At 43.0% G+C, this 23,815-nt stretch overlaps 1 protein-coding gene across 1 annotated transcript in view; it reads left to right on the forward strand.

Moving 5' to 3' along the window:
- The first annotated feature begins 1,553 nt into the window (after positions 1 to 1,553).
- LOC135528174 (adherens junction-associated protein 1-like) overlaps positions 1,554 to 23,815 on the forward strand; it is a 77,565-nt gene continuing 55,303 nt past the window's right edge. The window contains exon 1 of the mRNA XM_064957074.1: positions 1,554 to 2,433. Coding sequence (XP_064813146.1) covers positions 2,405 to 2,433 — 29 coding nt within the window. The 5' untranslated portion in view covers positions 1,554 to 2,404. The remainder of the gene's footprint in view (positions 2,434 to 23,815) is intronic.

Consider the following 23,815-nt stretch of genomic DNA (forward strand, 5'->3'; position numbering starts at 1 on the left):
ATTGCGGGGCGTTAATGACTTATACAACAGCTGTTTCACCAGTAGCATTTGGGCTTATGATTCCTCCATGTGAACCATAACACCCACAGTCTGACTGATGCACAGCAACCAGTGACTATCTCTGAGGTAAAACAACAGCACTCTCCTCATCAACGCTGTCTTTCTCTCTCTGTCTCCCTGTCACACACTCTCTCTTTCTCACACACATACACTCAGACAGATTCACACACACACACACGCACAGGCACACACACACACACACACACACACACACACACACACACACACACACACACACACACACACACACACACACACACACACACACACACACACACACACACACACACACACACACACACACACACACACACACTTTGTGTAATATGTGTGAGAGTGAGAAAGAAAGTAGAACAATCCAAAATAAGCCCCATTGAGATAGTCACATAACCCAGCGGTGATTGGTCAAAATAACTAAATGTGTGTACTGTGCTATAGTAATCCAGCGCTGGGTTAGTGATATAATGCAAGTTGGGTTGGTTTTAACACAGCCTTTTTAGAGTGGTGAAAGACAGAGACAGAGAGACAGAGAGAGAGAGAGAGAGAGAGAAATGACAACCTCCATCTGCTGGAGAGACAATTGCGTTTGCCAGCTAACCAACAGACCAATTTAACAACAACACATTCTCAGTAACAGTTACATAAAATTTTACATCTTTACTTGTGGTTGTTTATCTACCTTAATTTCACTGCCTAACCTGCCAAAATGTAATGACCAAAATGTAAATGTAAATGTCCAAATGCACAGTTGCAAAGTATGCTGGGTATTAGTCTAATGACCTCTGTCCCACAACAATAGAAACTCTTTGTCCAAACAAAATTTGGTCAGTTCACTCTACATTAATTAATCTGGTGCACATCAAGTTCCACCGAGTTAAATCAGTTCTACAAGAGACAATTACATTCCGCCATAAAACATTAATGGATTGTGGTAATGTTAATGAAATATGATAGAGCAAAACTTAAGGGCAACCAAAATAAATGTTGAGTGTAGAGGTTTCTTTATCTGTCAATGTTAGTCCACTGAGAGAGCGATAGAGCAAAATCAACCTCTCATGCACTATCACATTCCTAATAGCTCACCTTCAAACACAACAAATTGGTAATGCAATGTTTGCTGTGCAAATCATATAGGCTATAACAGGTGATTTCAACAGATGACTGCACCTGTTTGACACATTGACCCTGAGGTGCAAAAGAAGACCACCACGTGCTCTCTCTGTATCACGCAAGAGCTGAGCTTGTCCTATGTAATGTTTTCACTTATCTCGCTGTGGTCATATCAGTATGTTGAGTCTAATGTGATGGGAGGTTGCCTACCTCCAACATCTTGTAATACAGGTGTGCAGATGGCCGAGGGCAAGACCAGAGTGAAGGTTTGAGTTTGCAGTGTGGTCTCTAATATCACATATTTTACTTTAAAATGACGTCAGATGGGTGTCAGCCGAAGTAGGACTGGCAGGTTGTTATTCAGTCTGCGAGAGGAACGGAAAGGCACGGAGATATAGCACGGTGTGATAATATTGCACTCTCTCTCTTCAAATGACAAGTGCTTATTTTTCCCTATACCGCTTACCACACGCAACATCTCGCGCTGACGCGCTCACAGACTCTCTTCCAAAATAACCCGTTCTCTCACCTAGTCTCCTGTTTCTTTTTTTAAACATTTTAACCTAGTACTTACATTCATTTATTCAGAGATGTGCGAAATGTGGAATTTTGGCCAACGGTGACCTATCAGCATTTCGAAATTCTTCGGCGCATATTTTCGGGATTGACTGTTATAACCGTCCAAGCTGGGTATATTTCCTGATGTTTTGCTATGCTCTGCTTCTCAATAATGTAGAAAAGTGCGTGGTCATTTTCAGCGCCGAATCCACTGAGGATGCCAACGAATCACCTTGCCTCTCTGGTGTTCTTTTTCATAGCTTTTTGACTGTCTAGTGGAGTAAATTCGATGATTTATATAAAGACAAAGTTTGACCGACACAAGTGGTCAGAGGACACCTTTTGGTAAAAGCACAGTGGACCACCTGTCCACGGACTCGGTGCGTCCTTATCAACCTTATCAAATTAATGGGAAGATAATTGCCAAGTTAGAATAAGCAAGCAACGTCCAAGATATTTGCATATTCTCTCCTTTGGTGGTGTAATATCAGGCTTGACATCATATATGGAGTAATTGTATATGCGCAATGTTGAAGGATATAGCCTTAGAATGTTTGCATTAATGACATTTGGAGTAAGGTTCGTCACTTGAGTGTATTAGCCACTATCGACTTTTGTGGAAGCCATCTAAATGGGAGAATACCTGAAGAACTGACTCGAAATTGTTGTCGAGAAAATGTGGATAAAACGGTGTATTGCACGCAGGTAAGAATAATTTAGTCTCTACCTGATATAATTTGCATTATATACGTTTTATGGTAAGTGGAACATGTCTGTTGGTGTTTTTCAATTTATAGTATATTATTGTTTCATATTTCATATACGCTCCTATCGACAAATGCTCTCTATAAACTACGCCATGGCAAGAGTTATGAGCGTTTGCTGGAATTTAATATTACTTTATCAATTGCAGGGCTCACACAATACATAAATATTATTTATATATTTCTATGGTGTCTTTACTGTCACAATGGTTTTTAGATTGTTCATTCAATATTTTGAATGTGGGCATCAGTCGTACGAAGAATCGGGTTTCCAGCTATGTGAAGAAACTGAGCAAAACCTTCACTTACCGCACGCTGGGGGTCGCCAAACGTACATGCTGTTGCACGACACGACTGCAAGCCCTAGCTGGCAAATAGGTCGAGACACACACACACGCACACACACACACGCTATATTTTGTCATTGCCAAGTTCAATATGTAGGAATTACAAACCATAAGTTGTACCAGAACTGCCAACCTTGTTCCAAAGAGACTATGCTATAATTAAGCAATAAGGCACAAGGTGGAATGGTATATGGCCAATATACCATGGCCAAGGGCTGTTCTTATGCATGACGCATCGCAGAGTGCCTGGACACAGCCCTTAGCCGTGGTATATTGGCCATATACCACAAACCCCGAGGTGCCTTATTGATATTATAAACTGGTTACCAACTAAATTAGAGCAGTAAAAATACATGTTTTGTCATACCCGTGGTATATGGTCTGATATACCCAGTTTATAATTAAGCAATAAGGCCTGAGGGGGTGTGATATATGTCCAATATACCACGACGAATGGCTGTTCTTATGCACAACGCAACGCGAGGTGCCTGGATACAGCCCTTAGCCATGGTAGTTTGCTAGATCGAATCTCCGAGCTGACAAGGTACAAATCTGTCATTCTGCCCCTGAACAAGGCAGTTAACCCACTGTTCCTATGCCATCATTGTAAATAAGAATTTGTTCTTAACTGACTTGCCTAGTTAAATAAAGGTAAAATAAATAAATACATATTGGCCATATACCACAAACCCCCGAGGTGCCATATTGATATTATAAACTGGTTACCAACGAAAATAGAACAGTAAAAATAAATGTTTTGTCAAACACATTTGAGTCATTTAGCAGACACTCTTATCCAGAACAACTTACAGGAGCAATTAGCGTTAAAGTGCCTTGGTCAAGAGCACATCAACAGATTTTTCACCTAGTTGACTCAGGATTCAAACCTGTGACCATTTTGGTTATTGGCCCAATGCTTTTAAGCGCTAGTCTACCTGCTTTCCACCTGTGGTATACAGTCTGATATACTGCAGCTTTCAGCCAATCAGCATTCAGCACTCGAACCACCCAGTTTATAATAACCCTTGAAATGGGTGACATTACATGTATATGACAATGTTGTGTTTTTGATACATATTAAAATGTCTACATGCCTAGTCATATTTATTGCATGAATTAGGTGGCTAATATGTCTATGAGATAGCATCATCCGGCACCACTAGATTCTTTGAAGTTTGTTCCTGTGGCTGCCCACATTAGAGCAGAGCTAATGTAAGCACATCCCTCTTGCCAAGTATGCTAATGTTTATGACAGCAGTTACATTGGAAAGTATCAAAAGCCAAGTGACATCTATCGTGGCACACCTTGTTACTCAGAACGCACAACTAGTTAAATGCCCCTAATGAACTAGCTACCCCTTCTCACACACTCAACATTAACTCAACATCAACTTAACATTAACTCAACATCAACTTAACATCAACTCTACATGAACTCAACATCACACCATTAGAGCCACACAACCAGTGATGCATACTGACTTCTGTGGTGTTCAGATAGGATGAGGCTGGTTGGTTGGTTGGTTGAGACAGGTTCCCCCTGTGAGAGGTAGATGAGAGGTGTTTTATTTGTTTTTTATTCAGAAGGAATATTTAATTAGGAAAGTAATAGTATGGGAGTGAACAAGCTTTTCAGGTGATTCACTGAATGCAGAATGGGAGGGACTCTGTCAATTGGAATAGGATTTCATGCTGAATTGTGTTTTTAATCACCAGACATTTATTTATTTCCCACTGAAGCAACGTTAGTTAGACATTATGGATAATGTTGAGGGTTGACTTCACAGTCAAACGATAATAATTGTGGACAGAGCAATCATTGCTTTGGAAGATTTAGAAATGAAAAGGCAGAATGCCTATAAAATGATTGGTCAGGTCAGTGACATCACAGCTAGAGAGCTGGAGATCAAGTCCCTCAACACACACCCACCACATTTTCCTGGCCTGCTTTAAAATGCCATTAATGACCTTTATATAGGAGTTGGTTTCATCAGGCTGAAATATTATTCAAACAATTCTGAGAGTTTTCAGACGCAGCATTCCATATTGAGATTCTATTATTGTGTTATTACTGTTCAGTGTTATCACTCTGGTTATTTTACGAAACATGATCCTAGAGGAAAGCCACAACAATTTGGTCTCCCTAATTCTAACATGTGATTATATCATTATGCGTGTTACCATGTGTGTGCGTGTGTGTGTGTGTTTAGGCTAGTAAAGTGCATAAGAAGCTGTTGATGTTAACCTATGAAGATTTAATACCACCTTGTGTTGCTGTAATAGTCACATACTACAGGCAACATAAATAGTGTAGTAGCTACAGTAATGTGTCTGCTAACATCTGTTGTTTGTAGAATGGAAATGAGACATTTTGGACCTTGTTCAAACAACCTCATCAACTGGAAGCTTATTTTTGTATATATAATGTTTTTATCAATGACATTACAGTTTAATTGGCTTAAATGAACATACAAGCACAGGGTTTAATTGAATAATACTTTGATGATTACAAATGAAGAGCTTATTTCCAAATCACTATATACACCAATATTTCACATTTGTGTTTTTTCACCAGAAATTATAGCTTATGGCAGGGGTGTCAAACTCATTCCACGGAAGGCTGAGTGTCTGCAGGACTTTGATTTTTCCTGTCGATTAAGACCTAAACAAACAGGTGAGGGGAGTTCCTTACTCATTAGTGACCTTAATTCATCAATCAAGTACAAGGGAGGAGTGAGAACCTGCAGAGACTTGGCCCTCTGTGCATTGAGTTTGACACATGTGGCTTATGGGCGCTTTCATCTGTGTGTAAAATATTAGTGTTCTAAGAATTTTGATTCATAGATTTTAGGTGTTGATTAAAATGTTTTTTGTTGTTGTTGCAAAACGCTATTCATCCATTCTTTAGCTGGAATGGAATGTTCGCATATACTGTATATTTGACTGTGATATGTGGTTGTCTCACCTGGCTATCTTAAGATGAATGCACAAACTGCAAGTCACTCTAGATAAGAGCATCTGCTAAATTACTAAAATGTAAATGTTTAAATTTGGTATCACAAATCTTTATAAAAAATGTTATTTGCTACATTTGCTAAAATATAACAGTACTACATTATCTGAGAGTGAAGTGGTTATATAGCGTTTTGCAAGAAAACATGATTATTTTTCACTCTGAAATGAAACCATCAAGTGATAGATTTCAAACAAATACATGGATGTCATTGAACAACCCCATGCCATGATTAGATAGTGAAAAACACACAAATCTCTTTCATAAATTCCTTAAACAATAAAAGCTAATTGACCAACATTTCTGAAAATGGATTTATAGGGTTTTAGAAAAAAAGCTCTTCAAATGTAACACCAAATTCCTACACCTCCTGCTGCACAAGTTCCTCCATTGGGCTGGAAATATGGCTGTCTAGAAACGACAAAACAATCAACACAGTATTGACTAACCAAGCACGAATATATTGCTCATTATTCTAATCTAATCTGTCCTCTTCACAGACTAGTGAGAATGTGGTCGGACAGCACGTCACCTATTTGTACATTTTATACCAAAGCCAGTTGCTACTAAATATGAATAAAAATGCTTTATTTTCGGGAATATAGATGATTGACTCATCGTGAACAGTTTCAAATTAGATAAACTCAAAGTAGACATTGTTCCCTTGAATCCCTCCCCCCCAGAGTTTCTCCTGGGACCTATATGCATAGTGTGTGGGAGTGCCCCAAGATATTCATGTTTTTAAAAGTGGCCCCAAATGGTTTGTTATATTTAAAGATAATCTTCATTCTCCCTCTCATTGTGATGGTATAGAATAATACAGTCAGCATGCATGGCTCATCTTAACCAATAGGGATTCCTCCCGCTCTCCTCCTCCTTGGCATCAATGGGCCTTATCTTGAGCTCCTTTCATGGATGTCACACATGTGATGTCCCCGACGGTGAGCCCTGGCAGTAGTTAGATAGACCAGACAGCCTCTGCTACTGTTACTGGAGGGGAAGACTTGGCAGGGCTGCCCGGATCCTTCGGGAGGGGTTTAGGGGTGTTTTTTTTTGTGTGTGTCTTCGTTAATGAATGTATAACCATTTGATAACTAAAATCAACTTGATTTATTTTTAATTGTGTTGAATTCTCGAGAAGGAACCTGAAAGTAATCATTTTATGACGATGTATCTCGTACATACGACTAATAAAAAGTGAAACTGAAAATTATAGATGGATCCTACACATTAAACATTTGGGGGGTTCTACTAAGTTATCGTGAATCGTTTGAAGAAGGTCATACTGAGGATCATTTTGCATTTGATTTGACATTTTAAGACCCCTTGAAGGATAGAAAGGGGAAAAAAAGACAAAATATTTTGGGCCTTATTTCTATTAGTCCATACAAACACATGAATAATAGATTTACTACATGAAACAACAGTTAGTCCCCCCAAAAAATGAAAAGGAAGTTTGTTCTGAATTGTCTGTCCTATATCTGAGAGAGATATGAAAGATCAGGAAACATTTGTCTTTATTTCTTTAAACTTGTATTTAACCCCTTATTTTTGGCACTGACAGTCTCTATATATACTTCCATATATTTTTTCAACTGGTACCAGAGGGACCTTCAGACAAGTCGTGTGAGGCTGTGTTGCGTCTCTGAGCTTCCCATCTCTGGAGAAGTGTGTGTGTGTGTGTGTGTGTGTGTGTGTGTGTGTGTGTGTGTGTGTGTGTGTGTTTGCGTGCGTGCGTGCTTGCGTGTGTGTGTGTGTGTGTGTGTGTGCGTGCTTACAAACACCCTGCACTCAGCAGTCTGCTAAACCCAGGAGGGGGAGGAGAGCTGGTCCCTGTGACACACAGCAGTGACAACAAAACACAAACCGCCAACTTGGACCATGCTATTAACACCTGACGTAACAGTATACATCTCAGTTTGCCCAAACCACACAGCCTGATCTTCTGAATCTCATTAGAGCGTTGTATAGCTTAAGAATTGCCACAACATAGAGTGGAGTTGATCAGACCTCTTACTGTAGCACAGCACTGGCTGTTAATGTGGGGCACCTAAGTCAGAATTGTGATTCCCTGAATGGTGTTAAAGTTAGACTCAGCATAATGACATCAGCATTCACAACGGGGTTACTTTCTGCCTACAGAAACAACAACACCAGGATTCAAGACTGACACTAATTTGGCCATACCTTGAGGCATGCACATGTTGGGAAGAGCCAATAGTGGCAGTCTTGGCAGATTTGAATTTTGTTGTTGGTTTCTGTAGGCAGGAAGTTGCCTCGCCTTTCTTTAAGGGAATTGAAATACCACCACAACAGAACAAGACTTTGAGACATTAGTCAGGTTATGTTGTTACATTGTTGTGTCATGGTAAAATATGCCTAACATTTGAAGAAATTACACATGTTATGTGCATGACAAAGGTTTACTTAGAATAGTTAGAATCAAAATGAATATTTCAGACCATCAATTTATTGAACTAAACACCATGCATGTCAACTACAAATATTCTCAATCTTATCCGAAATATAGGCCTAGCGCCATTCCATGCAACTGAAACATAATCTATTCCAACCACAATATGCTAACTGCAGAGAAGAGGTTCATAGCGAATTTGTGAGTGGTTTTAATGACCACTGCTGTAACCAAGCCTTGCCACAGTGTGTGAGCATGTGAAGGAGGATATGCGATTATTATTTCACTGAAGCACACCCATCGCACTGAACCGAGCCTGGGAGAGGAAGCAGCGGAGCTCATACTTGATTCATGTAGTGAGCTTTTGTCGGATCAATACTGCCTCTACAAAGGACCAGATTTATCCGTCAGGGCACCTCCACTAACTGGCCGGCTGCATGCAGGCATGGAGGTCGTCTCTCAGCGGCCTGCTTTTCCGAAAACACTTCATAAATGAACAACAGGGATTTTCTGGGAACGGTTTCCCTTTTCCCTGTTCCATCCAGTCCGACGGTACAGTAATTGAGATGGCTGGATAGGAGGCGGAAAACTTGAGTATGAGAACTGAGTTGATTCTAACATTGTCCCATAAGTCCAATCAGGAAGCTTGGGGTGGTCCTCCCCCCATCCCTCTCCTTTCGCCATGCAGCCTCATCCCCCGCTTATCTTTTTCAGCATGTGGGTCATGTACACAGTAGTGGAGGACGTTGTGCTGAGGGATTAATTAATGGAACGTCAAAGCGCCCTTGGCTGTTGCATCTTGGATCCTCCACATTTTTTGTCTTTCCAGGCGTAGGTTCCCACAGCTAGCGGAGAAGCAACATTACTTCATCCGCCCGTGGTAGCAGCTGCTGCCTGCTCTGCCTTACAGGCATGGTGTGTGTGTGTGTGTGGGTGTGTGTGTGTGTGTGTGTGTGTGTGTCTGTCTGTGTCTATGGCAGGGTTGACTTTTTACAGCTTTTCATGTGAGAACCTCAAGCATTGTATTGAAACACTTGATATATGTTGTAAAATATTTACCACCTAGAGGCCTGCACTGAGGCAATCCATAAATCAGCAGAACCTTTGCTAGAGCAATTTACTCTGAAATAGTGGATTTCTACTGAGAAACCATGACGCTGGGCTAGTTCCCAGGTTCGTAGCTACAGTTGTCGGAAGTTTACCTACACTTAGGTTAGAGTCATTAAAACTAATTTTTCAACCACTTCACACATTTCTTGTTAACAAACTATAGTTTTGGCAAGTCGGTTAGGACATCTACTTTGTGCATGACACAAGTAATTTTTCCAAATATTGTTTACAGACAGATTATTTCAGTTATAATTCACTGTATCACAATTCCAGTGGGTCAGACGTTTATATACACTGAGTTTACTGTGCCTTTAATCAGCTTGGAAAATTCCAGAACATTATGTCATGGCTTTAGAAGTTTCTAATAGGCTAATTGACATCATTTGAGTCCATTGGAGGTAAACCTGTGGATGTATTTCAAGGCCTACCTTCAAACCCAGTGCCTCTTTGCTTGACATCATGGGAAAATCATAAGAAATCAGCCAAGACCTCAGGAAAAAGTGTAGACCTCCACAAGTCTGGTTCATCCTTTGGAGCAATTTCCAAACGCCTGAACGTACCACGTTCATCTGTACAAACAATGGTACGTAAGTATGAACACCATGGGACCACGCAGCCATCATACCGCTCAGGAAGGAGATGCATTCTGTCTCCTAGAGATGAATGTACTTTGGTGCGAAAAGTGCAAATCAATCCCAGAACAACAGCAAAGGACCTTGTGAAGATGCTGGAGGAAATAGGTACAAAAGTATCTATATCCACAGTAAAACGAGTCCTATATCAACATAACCTGAAAGGCCACTCAACAAAGAAGAAGCCACCGCTCCAAAAACGCAGTAAAAAAGCCGGTTTGCAACTGCACATGGGGACAAAGATCGTACTTTTTGGAGAAATGTCCTCTGGTCTGATGAAACAAAAATAGAACTGTTTGGCCATAATGACCATTGTTATGTTTGGAGGAAAAAGAAGGAGACTTGCAAGCCGAAGAACACCATCCCAACCGTGGTTGCAAATAGGTCTTCCAAATGGACAATGACCCCAAGTATACTTCCAAAGTTGTGGCAAAATGGCTTAAGGACAAAAAAGTCAAGTTTTGGAGTGGCCATCACAAAGCCCTGACCTCAATCCCATAGAACATGTTTGGGCAGAACTGAAAAAGCATATGCGAGCAAGGAGGCCTACAAACCTGACTCAGTTACACCAGCTCTGTCAGGTGGAATGGGCCAAAATTCACCCAACTTATTGTGGGAAGCTTGTGGAAGGCTACCTGAAACATTTGACCCAAGTTAAACAATTTCAAGGCAATGCTACCAAATACTAATTGAGTGTATGTAAACTTCTGATCCACTGGGAATGTGATGAAAGAAATAAAACCTGAAATAAATCATTCTCTCTACTATTATTCTGACATGTCACAATTTTAAAATAAAGTGGTGATCCTAACTGACCTAAGACAGGGAATTTTTACTCGGATTAAATGTCAGGAATTGTGAAAAACTTAGTTTAAATGTATTTAGCTTAGGTGTATGTAAACTTCTGACTTCAACTGTACCGACGTGGGAATTCTAGTCATTGACTACAGCTCAGCGTTCATGTCACACCTGACCTTAGTTGCATCTTGGTCCTCCTCTCTTTCACCCGAAGACAATCGTTACAGAATCACCCACCACCAAAAGACCAAGCAGCGTGGTAACGGGCAGCAGTAGGAGGAGCAGCACAATCAGGACTATTGGACTTGGGAGCAGATACTGGATGGAGAAGGACCCTGGACGCAGCCGGGGGAATATCGCCGCCCCAAGGCAGAGTTGGAGGCAGCCAAAGCGGAGAGGCGGCAGTATGAAGAGGCAGCACGGCAGCACGGCTGGAAGCCCAAGAGGCAGCGGTCACACGGGGAGTGTGGCTAAGTTAGGTAGGAGACCTGAGCCAACTCCCCGTGCTTACTGTGGAGAGAGAGAGTGTCGTAGTGGTCAGGCACCGTGTTATGCGGTAGAACGCACGGTGTCTCCAGTACGCGTGCTTAGCCCGGTGCGCTACATCCCAGCTCCCCGCATCTGCCGGGCTAGGGTGAGGATCCAGCCAGGGCAGATGGTGCCAGCCCTGCTCTTCAGACAGCCAGTGGGTCTCCTCGGGCCAGGATATCCTGCGCCGGTGTTGCGCACTGTGTCTCCCGTATGTCTGCACAGCCCAGTGCGTCCTGTGCCTGCGCCCCGCACGTGCCGGGCTAGAGTCACCATCCAGCCAGGACGGGTTGTGCAGGCCATTAGCTCGAGACCTCCAGTGCATCTTCACGGTCCGGTCTATCCAGTACCACCAGTGCCAACACCACGCACCAGACCTTCAGTACGCCTCCACAGCCCAGTACATCCTGTTCCTCCTCCCCGCACTTGCCCTGAGGTGCGTGTCTCCAGCCCGGTACCACCAGTGCCGGCAACACGCACCAGGCCATCAGTGCGCCTCCAGGGTCCAGTACTCCCTGTTCCTGCTCCTCACACTCGCCCTGAGGTGCGTGTCCCCAGCCCGGAACCACCAGTGCTGGCACCACGCACCAGTTCTATAGTGCGCCTCGGCAGTCCAGTATGCCCTGTTCCTCCTCCCCGCACTCGCCCTGAGGTGCGTGTCCTCGGCCCAGTACCACCAGTGCCGGCACCACGCACCAGGCCACCAGTGCGCCTCCAGGGTCCAGTACTCCCTGTTCCTGCTCCTCACACTCGCCCTGAGGTGCGTGTCCCCAGACCGGTACCACCGGTGCTGGCACCATGCACCTCGGCAGTCCAGTATGCCCTGTTCCTCCACACCTCACTCGCCATGAGCTGCGTGTCCTCGGCCCATTCCCACCAGTACTGGCACCACGCACCAGGCCTACAGTGCGCCTCGCCAGTCCAGAACGTCCGGCAACAGTACCCAGTCCAGAGCTTCCGGTAACAGTGCCCAGTCCAGAGTGTCCGGCAACAGTACCCAGTTCAGAGCGGCCGGCGATAGTCCGCAGACCGGAACCTCCTACGACTGGCCGCAGACCGGAACCTCCTACGACGGGCCGCAGACCGGAACCTCCTACGACGGGCCGCAGACTGGAACCTACCACGACGGGTCGCAGTCCGGAACCTACCACGACGGGTCGCAGTTCGGAACCTACCACGACGGGTCGCAGTCCGGAACCTACCGTGACGGGTCACTGTCCGGATCCACCAGTGTCTCCCTCCAGTCCGGATCCGCCAGAGTCTCCCTCCAGTCCGGATTCGCTAGAGTCTCCCTCCAGTCCGGATCCGCCAGAGTCTCCCTCCAATCCAGAGGCGCCACTCACTCCAGACTCGACCATCAGTCCAGTGGTGTCCTCTAGTCCGTGGTCGGCGGGGGGGGGGGGACCTTAGTCTTCTTTGTTTTCTTTGTTATTTTGGTTAGGTCAGGGTGTGACATGGGTGATGTATATGTTTTAGTCTTGTCTAGGGGTTTTGTAGGTTTATGGGGGTGTTTCCTATTCTAGGTGTTTTGTAAGTCTATGGTTGCCTAGATTGGTTCTCAATTAGAGGCAGCTGTCTATCGTTGTCTCTGATTGGGAACCATATTTAGACAGCCATATTCTTTGGGTATTTTGTGTGTGATTGTTCCTGTTCCAGTGTTCCAGTGTTTTGTGTTCACATTACGGGACTGTTTCGTCTACAAATACATAGGTGTCTGGTTAGACTGTAAACTCTCCTTCCAGACTCACATCAAGCATCTCCAATCCAAAATTAAATGTAGAATCGGCTTCCTATTTCACAACAAAGCCTCCTTCACTCATGCTGCCAAACATACCCTCTTAAAACTGACTATCCTACCGATCCTTGACTTCGGCGATTTACAAAATAGCCTCCAACACTCTACTCGCCAAATTGTATGCAGTCTATCACAGTGTCATCCGGTTTGACACCAAAGACCCATATACTACCCACCACTGCGACCTGTATGCTCTCGTTGGCCCTCACTTATTCCCTCACTTATTTGTCGCTCCATGTCATCTATAAGTCTTTGCTAGGTAAAGCCCCGACCTTATCTCAGCTCACTGGTCACCATAGCAGCCCCACCGTAGCACACGCTCCAGCAGGTATATTTCACTGGTCACCCCCAAAGCCAGCTCCTGCTTTGGCCGCCTTTCCTTCCAGTTTTCTGCTGCCAATGACTGTAACAAATAGCAAAAATGACTGAAGCTGGAGACTCATATCTCTCTCACTAACTTTAAGCATCAGCTTTCAGAGCAGCTTACAGATCATTGCCCCTGTCTGTTGCCCATCTGTAAATAGCCCACCCAACATCCCGATATTGTTTTTTTCTGCTTTGCACACCAGTATCTCTACTTGCACATTCATCTTCTGCTCATCTATCACTCCAGAGTTTAATTGCTAAATTGTAATTATTTCACCACTATGGCCTATTTATTCCCTTACCTCCCTAATCTTACTTTATTTGCATACACTTTAGGTTCCTGGAGAGCAGGCAGTGTGCCCCTGATGATGCGTTGGGCAGACCGCACCACCCTCTTGGTTTATGCATCAACGGTCACTCAATTACCCCATGTCAGTTAAAAGTCCAATGTAGTTGTTTTATCTCAATATCGAATCCTTTATGGGTGACAATTATGTACATTACTGTGGTTGTTTTCAATTAAAATGGGAAAAATAAACAAAAATGTATTCTTAGCAAGAAAATTAGCTGATATTGTGAGAGAGGTTTGGAACTCTCATTCTTATTGGTCTATTAACTAATTTACTGCATGGTGATGTCACCATGGACGGCCAAGACTCCATCCTACCAAAACAGGCAGAAATTTCAGGCAGTCTTTTCAAACAGCTCTTTTCACCATTTCACAGTATTATTGCAACGTCATAGTGTGGAAATATACATAAAGGCTTTTGCATACACTTGGCAAAAAAAAGTAACTTTTTTTAATTCTCTGGGTTAACAAAAAAAGTTGATTGTTAAATTAGGGCATTTTCACATGAAATTCGGCACCCTGGTTTGGTTTACGGTAGTGTTTGTGAGAATTCTACAAAATACGTTTTGCAAGATCTGAAAATAACAGTTTCAGGGTATGATTAGCAAGACACACATTTTACATGACGTTAGTGAGCTATCTTGTTTACAATGGGCAAAAAAAGTTCCATACGACTCGCGTTGCTGCGTCACAATACCTGGTACTATGGTCCTAGATCTTGGACCCACTACTCACGCAGGTCCAGGATTAGTTTCAGCCAGGGTTCGTTTGCGTTTCACACATGCTTTATTGCGTGGATCAGGGTGCCAAGCTCTCCATGATCCGGATCATAAGAGGATATGTGAAAGTGCCCTTAGTCTAGTTAGTCTAGTCAGCTATTTACAGTAAAGTTGTAGTAATCATGGCAAAGTTACCGACCAGGGCACTTAGGGCACGTGCCCAGGGGCCCTGACCTCCAGGGGTCCTGACCTCCAAGTGTTCTGACGTTCAGGGGTCCCCCATTGATTTTGTTAGTCACGTTAACTCAAATATCAAATGTACATGTCATGACGAAATGTGTAGAATTGCAGGAAATTAGCTTTTTAGACTACAAAAATGTATCCCACCCAATGTTTCCACACTGACCAGAAGCTGGAAACTGCACACTCTAATTAAAGTTCCAGCTTATACTTATTTCTCAAATAACACTGTTTGATTCATGATTTCAAAATGTCTTGCGATGGGAGGAGTGTGTATACTGTAGTGTGTGTGTATGTGAGAACATGCTGGGTGGTGTTTGCTCTAACGCTTACTCTAAGAGGTTGAGCACACAGGCCTCCCAACAGGCTCCAAATGGAGGCTCAATGGGCTCTCAGCCTTTCCTAAAACTTGCCATTTTAAACAGACTTATCGAAACCACACAGACCGCTAACAATATTCACAAAATGGGATTTCTTGAGCAAGTACAAGCCACTAGGCCTACCAAAAAACAGTATTTTGCTGTTACTTTTCTGTTGATGAACAAGTGACAAAAGGGGGGTGGGGCTACGCACAATTGGCCTAGCGTCGTCAATGTTAGGGAGGGTTTGGCCGGTAGGGAAATCCTTGTCTCATCACGTACCAGCGACTCCTGTGGCGGGCCGGGTGCAGTGTGCGCTAACCAAGGTTTCCAGGTGCACGGTGTTTCCTCTGACACATTGGTGCGGCTAGCTTCCGGGTTGAATGGCGCTGTGTTAAGAAGCTTGATTGGGTTGTGTATCGGAGGACGCATGACTTTCAACCTTCGTCTCTCCCGAGCCCGTACGGGAGTTGTAGCGATGTAACAAGATAGTACAATTGGATACCACGAAATTGGGAGAAAAAGGGGTAAAATAAATAAAAAAACACAAAAAAACAAGTACTAAAAATAACATAAGGGAGAACAAAAACAGACAAGACTTAAATATTAGACTTAAATGAACAATATCTCCAGTATGACAATATCACCAGTATGCTCAATCTAGTCTCCATGGTTTAAGTTTGGCATATAACCTCTTAAATGTTTTAAACAGAAGCTTAGAGAATATTATCAATTATAAAATTCTATGCACACTTCCAAACATTTTCAACAATTATCTTATGATGGGCTGATTATCGCAACCATTTAGCCACTTATCTAAAGCCTGCCAGAGAATGATACTCTTCTCCAGAACACCCCCAATCGCCCACCTTCCCCCTGAATCCCCCCTCCACAACACTGCTACTCTTAACGGGGGTCAAGGCTGAGCCCGTTCTATCTCTGGTCCAGACGCTAAGACAGTTATTGGAAAAAAGGGAAACAACAGAGGCAATAAAGGATTAAAATAACTATAGACAAATTTGCTAATGGCCCTAATTTGAAGCACTGCCACAATGTGACATTTTCTCAGGGGATTATATGTAGGAGATAAGTAATGCATTGATGTCTCAAAAGAACACTAATGTTTTCCAGGCTTTGATAATAGATTCAGTGCCAATGGTAGTATTGGATAGAATGCAAGCTAATATGGAATGAGGCACTTTATATCTTGTATTTCCTAATTCTGTATCCCGAGACAACTGGCACCGCATTTACTTATTGTCTGTGACTGTGCAATATCTGACAGTGTGATAAAATAGGCCTAACCTTTTTTTTTGTGATGACTGTATGAAAGAATAACAAGTTTTTTCTCTTCTACTCGTGTCAGAAGATGGCACATTCAATGAAGGAAGAGATTTTGTCTGGAGGAGTGTAGTGCTGTAGCTAGATAAACTGGGGGAGTGGTTAATGTAATAAAAGAAGCAGCCATGTATCCTCATCGTTCATGAATTCCAAATGCGGCAGCATTCATCAGGGTCCCTCCGAATCCCTGTCAGTATTTTGTATACACCCTGACATATTCAATTTGCCTTATCGTTAGTAATTCATTGAGTTTCTTGGACTGAAAGACGGGCTGCCATATTTTTCATTTCAATAACACCATTTTCTGTGAAGTCCGGCTATTGTAAATGTCTATGCATCTCCGGAAAATTATAGCTGGTGTTTTACCAACATCACGGATGATTAACTTAATTGTACACGTTCCTTTCTAAGTAACATTGGAGATTAACATCAATTCAGCTCTTAAGAGACACTTGCATTACAGTGTACTATAGCGTCGTTCCATCAAGCTTAATTCAGGGGAAGAAGATGCCATTGCCAATTAACGTTCTCCCCATCATTCTCTCCAGTGAGCTAACTGTTAGTCTCACTCTAACTATCTGTAGAATAACAATTTACCAGTGATTCATTGATCATCTGCAGAATCAGCATTTCCCTTGAATGTCATGTTAACCATCCCTGACCAGGGTGACTGAGAATAAGAAAGTAATTAAGCGGAGAATGGTGCAGTAGATCTTCATAAGTGCTCTAATAATTCCATCCTAACCATCTCCAAGCCCCAGTCTTAAGCGCTGTAATATAGCTCTCGTTTTCCTAATGATACCTGTGTCCTAAAGTGGAGATGGTGGAGATTGTATCTCATTTGTTGATGTGAGTTCTTGGCAAGGAAGGATCACATCATCTGCCACCCCACCCCATTCCTAAACCTACATCTTGAGCACCAGCCCTTCAAAGAAACTCAAAACAGTATGAAACCACAGGCTTCTTTGAGAAAGTTATTAATCACTTGGCTGTTTCAAGGTTCTGATAGAGGTAGCGATAGAGAAATCAGCCATGGAGACTCATTCACTTCACTACATTGCAGTGGGGGTTGATGTCGGTGCAATGTGCAAAGACGTCATAGGGGAACAGAAATTGGACTTTTTGTAATCTCTCTGTAATTTCCTTGTTTTTCTATATATTTTTTTCATAGTGGTCAGTCGTTTATTTCAGTCGTTTGGAGCACGGTTGCTTAAGGCTATTCGGGCTTTAAAGTGCATCTCCACTGACCTCGTCTTAAAAACAGTGATTATTCTGGGTCAGACTCCCTTAAAGCGGCAATGCTCGTATTAATCGAAGTGGGAAGGCAGTGAAGGACTGTTTTCCTGCCCTTGTTTTGCCGTACCCCTCAAAATAGGAGCGAAAGAAACCTCATGACCTGCTCTCTTCCTTATCTACTTAGGGTAATGTAAAAAGAAAAGGCTGCTTATGAATCGCGGCGATACAACCACCCACTGTGGATATTTTGGTTAATTTACGCTTCAGATATAATTAATTATGGGGTAATTGCCATCCTATGGTGCATGTGTGTGTTTTGTGTGCCAATTTAGACTTTGGGGGGTTTACTGTAATTTCCAAACCCATGTTGGTGCGCACACACATGTTTTCCAATTCCAATCAAGGTCAACTACATTGTCCTAATCCTAATAATGTTCATTCGTTTCTGTCGACAAATCCTTTTAAGATGTAGCTATAGCATCATTCATTGGAACAAGACTACTGTGCTATTTTCCATCCAGACTCACTGTCGATGGTGCATTGACACATGGTTGTTTGGGGAATGCATCAACATGATGTCAGCTTGTAATACCACAATCTGCTGCTGCACCAAAAACAATAGCAGAGCCCCGGTCCCTCTCCTTGCATGCTTGAAGCTATTCATAGAACCCGGGGCCTCGGGCTCTCTTCTGCTCTCCTCTTAACTACACTCGTGGGGCCATTGTTGTAATTTGATGAAGCAGTCAAATCTGTCCTGCTGCCAGTGGGCTCCCAATTGCTGTTTCTGCCTGCACTGCCCCCGTGAGTCAGATGAAAGGGATCCTTCCTTGTTCCATGGGCTGTATGTGATCACACAGTTTCCCCCGCTACACCACTCTGCAACTGTTCAGGAGTTCCTCTCAAGGTAAAGCAAATGCTACCCCCCGTCCCTCCCGTCCCTCCCTCCCATTTCCCCCACTCTTCTATTTTAAGTATCACAACCCTCATGTGGGCAGGTGCTCGAGGCTGCCAGTTTCAGGAGAGGTGAGGTAGAATGAATGGATTCCCATTGTATTAGCTACTGCTGATATTTTGCTTGAGTGTCAGATGCCTTTCAATGCCCTTTCAATGCTCTCCATGCAGAGATGAACCTGGTTCTTAGTGCCACGACTGTGGTTTTCAGAATGTCGCTCCTTACCCCCGCGTACCCTAAAGGTGATGGAAGGCCTTGGCAATGCTGTGTCTTTGCAATGAAAAATAAGGAATAAAAAGCAGCCTTTTCAGACAACTTGGTCTTATGTCAGAATACACACAGGCGTAAAATGACAGAGGCCGTTCTCTCCCAGTCAACTGGAAATTGATCCTGTTACGTAAATCACTATACTCTTCCAGAGTTGTGAAATATGTAATTACAACAAGCTTTGTAATATACACGGAGTGTACAAAACATTAGGAACACCTGCTCTTTCCATGACAGAATGACCAGGTGAAAGCTATGATCCCTTATTGATGGCACCTGTTAATTCTTTAGAGTCTAAAACCTTGTGGGGAGGGGCGACGCTAAGATGACATATGGAATTGTTTTAAGATGGATACTATGGATAATTTATCTATTTGATTTGGAATTTTAGGACCCTTTGAGGTATACCCAAAAATATTACAAAATTATTTGATCAAATATTGATTTTGAACTGTACTACTGTAGCCCATAGAAAGGAATTGAATAACACACATAAATGGAAAAAAGGAAAACATCTATAATAAAAAACAAGGTTCTGAAGTGTCTGTCCTAAATCTAGGAGATATAACAAAACTCAGGAAATAAATATACAGTGCCTTCGGAAAGTATTCAGACCCCTTGACTTTTTCCACATTGATCAATCTACACACAATACCCCATAATGACAAAGCAAAAACAGTTTTAAAGTTTTTTTTTGCTAGCAAAACCTTTATTAAAAAAATATCTAAAAACGGAAATATCACATTTACATACGTATTCAGATCCTTTACTCAGTACTTTGTTGAAGCACCTTTGGCAGTGATTACAGCCTTGAGTCTTCTTGGGTATGCCGCTACAAGATTGGCACACCTGTATTTGTGGAGTTTCTCCCATTCTTCTTTGCAGATCCTCTCCAACTCTGTCAGGTTGGATGGGGAGCTTTGCTGCATAGCTATTTTCAAGGTCTCCAGAGATGTTCGATCAGGTTCAAGCCAGGGCTCGAGCTGGGCCACTCAAGGACATCCAGAGACATGTCCTGAAGCCACTCCTGCATTGTCTTGGCCTGTTGGAATGTGAGCCATCGCCCCAGTCTGAAGTCCTGAGCGCTCTGGAGCAGGTTTCCATCAAGGATCTCTCTGTACTTTGCTTTGTTCATCTTTGCCTCGGTCCTGACTAGTCTCCCAGTCCCTGCCGCTGAAAAACATGCACCACCATGCTTCACCGTAGAGAGGGTGCCAGGTTTCCTCCAGACGTGACGCTTGGGATTCAGGCCAAAGAGTTCAATCTTGGCTACATCAGACCAGAGAATCTTGTTTCTTATGGTCTGAGAATCTTCAGGTACAATTGGGCTGTCATGTGCCCTTAACTGAGAATTGACTTCCGTCTGGCCGCTTGAATCAAATCAAATAATTTGTCACTTGCGCCGAATACAACATGTGTAGATCTTGAAATGCTTATTTACAAGTCCTTAACCAACAATGCAGTTCAAGAAATAGAGGTAAGAAAATATTTACTAAATAAACGAAAGTGATTTAAAAAAAATAAACAAGTAACACAATTAAATTACATAACAATAACGAGGCTATATAGAGGGGTAACAGTACTGAGTCACTGTGCAGGGGTACAGGTTAGTCAAGGTAATTTGTAAAGTCACTATGCATAGATAATAAACAGTGAGTAGCAGCAGTGTAAAAACAAAGGGGGGGTGGGGGTGTAACGTAAAAAGTCCGGGTGGCCATTTTATTAATTGTTCAGCAGTCTTATGGCTTGGGGGTAGAAGCTGTTAAGGAGCCTTTTGGTCCTAGACTTGGCGTTCCTGTACTGCTTGCCTTCCCCTGACACCGCCTTGTATATACTGTAGGTCCTGGATATCAGGAAGCTTGGACCCATGTACTGGGCCATACACACTACACTCTGTAGTGCATTAGGTGTGACAGGTGTGCGTAATGATGGGCAGTGGGGGCAGGCGTGACACAAAGAGATACTTACAGTTTATCACTGTGTATGATGTTATAATATCCTATGTAGGTGTTATAATGGCTTTATGAATGCAGGCATATATGAAAATGGTGAACAATTTGCCAGCACACCGTCAAATCGCAGATGAACAGCAGATCAACATTCAGTTTGGTGTGTGTGGTCCTTAAGTGTAAGGTCTCCAAAATACATGTCACCAATTAAATGTTGTACTGACTTTGCACAGCACTTTTGGAGTAGCTGCTGAGACAAAAAAAATATATAGTAAACACAAATCTGGGACACTGAATTGAGTATGATATGTTACATTTTGTATGGTTACATAGGATAGAAAGTTACTTAAGACAAAAGCCAAAGCAGAGTGGTCAGTGTGGATGGGTGGGTGCATAAAGTGAACGTTATATACACCCACCCCTCTAGCGATCCAAAGGTTGCGTTTTCGAATCATCACGGACAACTATAGCATTTTAGCTAATTAGCAACTTTGCAACTACTTAGCATGTTAGCTAACCCTTCCTCTAACCCTAACCTTAACCCTAACCTTAAACCCTAACCCCTAGCCTAGCTAACGTTTGCCACCTAGATAACCTTAGCGTTAGAAGCAAAACCTCCTAGCTAACATTAGCCACAACAAATCAGAATTCGTAACATATTATACGTATTGAAATTCGTAACATATTGCACAAATTGTAATTCATAACATATCATACATGGATGATGGAAATCCACATACTAATGCATACAATACAAAACGTAACATCATGCTGAATGGAGTGTCGTGGATTTATATTTACTATGTTACATCTAACCCTGAGTCCAGGTTGAATAAATAGGTAGCAACAGTAAGCAAGGGGGTGGAGCTTAAGGAAGGGTGAATTAGAAACTCCATTTAAACCATTCCACCTCGTGGTGCACTATGGACGATATTAAACGATTTTTACAGTGTTGCAGCTGACATGATTGATGAAGACTTGAGACAATTTTTCCATTTTAGCAGCTGTAATGTCCTTTGGTATTGTATAACAATCTCAAGGTTATTGAAATATTATTGACAACAAGTTGCACCAATGCCCCTGCTCCTATGACATGTTGTTGGAAGCAGAGGTGAGATTAGGGACTGCAACAGGGCACCACCACCATCTTAGGGTGGGAAACGGAATGGATTTCTGTTGAAAATGACAGGAAAACTGATTTTGAGTTTCATCCCCTAAAAATTCAAATTTAACCCTCAGATGTTTTCGTTTATGTACCTTCCAAACTGTACCACCTACTGTAGAAATGAAACTCATGCTCTCCGAGGCTTGCATATCGTTGCCCATTGATTTGACCTCAATGCCATTTTTTTAAACTTTGTGTGGGAGAGAGAGCATGATACAACAATAGCTGGCATAAATACACCATCAATTGCTACACACCTCCTAACAAAAAGCCTCAGTTACTGTATAGGCTCTGAAAATGCCAACAGCTTAAACCACGAGACAATGCCTCTGGGGCTATAAATCACGTAGAAAAAACGAAACACTGATTCAGTGGGAACCCGCCTACCTGCCATCGCACCTACTGAAGCTCTTTCAGCCAAGCAGAGGGAGGTGCTTTCACCAAAGCACCTTTCAATGGCTGTGTTTGGAAGGGAAATTATGTGTACTCATTGCAAGAGTTGTCGAGGGCAATGCTGATATAGTGTCTATTGATGGCGATGTGGAGCAGTGGGGAGCTGAGTGGTGGGGAGCTGAGTGGAGGGGCTGGTGGGGTGGGGGGGGGTGAACTAGATTATTTAAAGGCCTGCCTTTCTCACCTCCCTCCGGTGAAGAACCTGGATCTGCCAAAGGCCTTGTTTCTGCTGCTACCTGACTCCCAGGAAGAGTTCTAATTACAACCTATATTAAACACAGCATTACTATACTGTGAGCACGGCAGACCTCCGCTTGCCCAGCCAGAAGACAAAAATTATAGTGGAATAACTGATTAGCTTCATAGGCAATGTTTTTCTTTAGCACTTTGTATAGTACAGCATTCACACCCAAGATGGAGGAGCAGCAAGATGTGTTTGTTTTTGTCCCGTGTTTTGTCCCGTGTAAATTTTCAGCTTTTTTCTCTTTTTCCATTTTGAAATTAAATATACCTTCCTGCAACCTGCCTCACCCAATGTGGTACGGATCTGCAATTTTTTTTAGACCTTATAACTGGAACCTCCATCAGAAGCTAGCCTTCAGAAGATACCCAGCGAATTAGCTACTAGCTATTTGGTCATTGTTAGCCACTTCTAGCAGTCTTTACCTTTAGCACAGACACCATCCGCTTTAGCTCGGATAGCCCAGATAATATCTGCCAGTCTGCACAGCGCGATATCAGCCCTGAGCATATCGGACTGCTTTTTCCCCCCACTACATCACCGGATTCCTGCTGAAAGCTCTGGACCATTACACTGGATCATCGCAGCTAGCTATCTGCTACCGAGTGACTATCATGGCTAACGCCCTTGTCCAGAAGCAAGCATCAGTTAGCCTCGAGCTAGGCCCATTCCCGCAGCTAACAAATTAAGTACACCAACTACAATACCTCTCTTGCCAATTGGCCTGGACCCCTTTGTCGACACGAAGCCCCGCCGATCCATCACGACTGGTCTGCTGACATATTTCGGCCGATGTTCTCTCAACCGGCCTCTGCGTTGTTGATATCGGTTTTGGACCGGCTACTAGCCCCGGCCCGCTAACTCTCTGAGCGCCGTGTCTTCTGCTCATCTAGCGTTGTGACAACTGCCGTGCGGCTCCCTGTTTCATCCATTTCTGCTTATTGGAACCTATGATCAATTGGCTGCACAGCTGATGCCTACTAGACTGTTAATTAACACGGTACTTCATTTTGTTTATCTGTCAGCCCCAGTCTCGAACTCAGGCCCTGT

Source organism: Oncorhynchus masou, chromosome 33 (assembly GCF_036934945.1).
Source record: "Oncorhynchus masou masou isolate Uvic2021 chromosome 33, UVic_Omas_1.1, whole genome shotgun sequence".
NCBI lineage: Eukaryota > Metazoa > Chordata > Actinopteri > Salmoniformes > Salmonidae > Oncorhynchus > Oncorhynchus masou.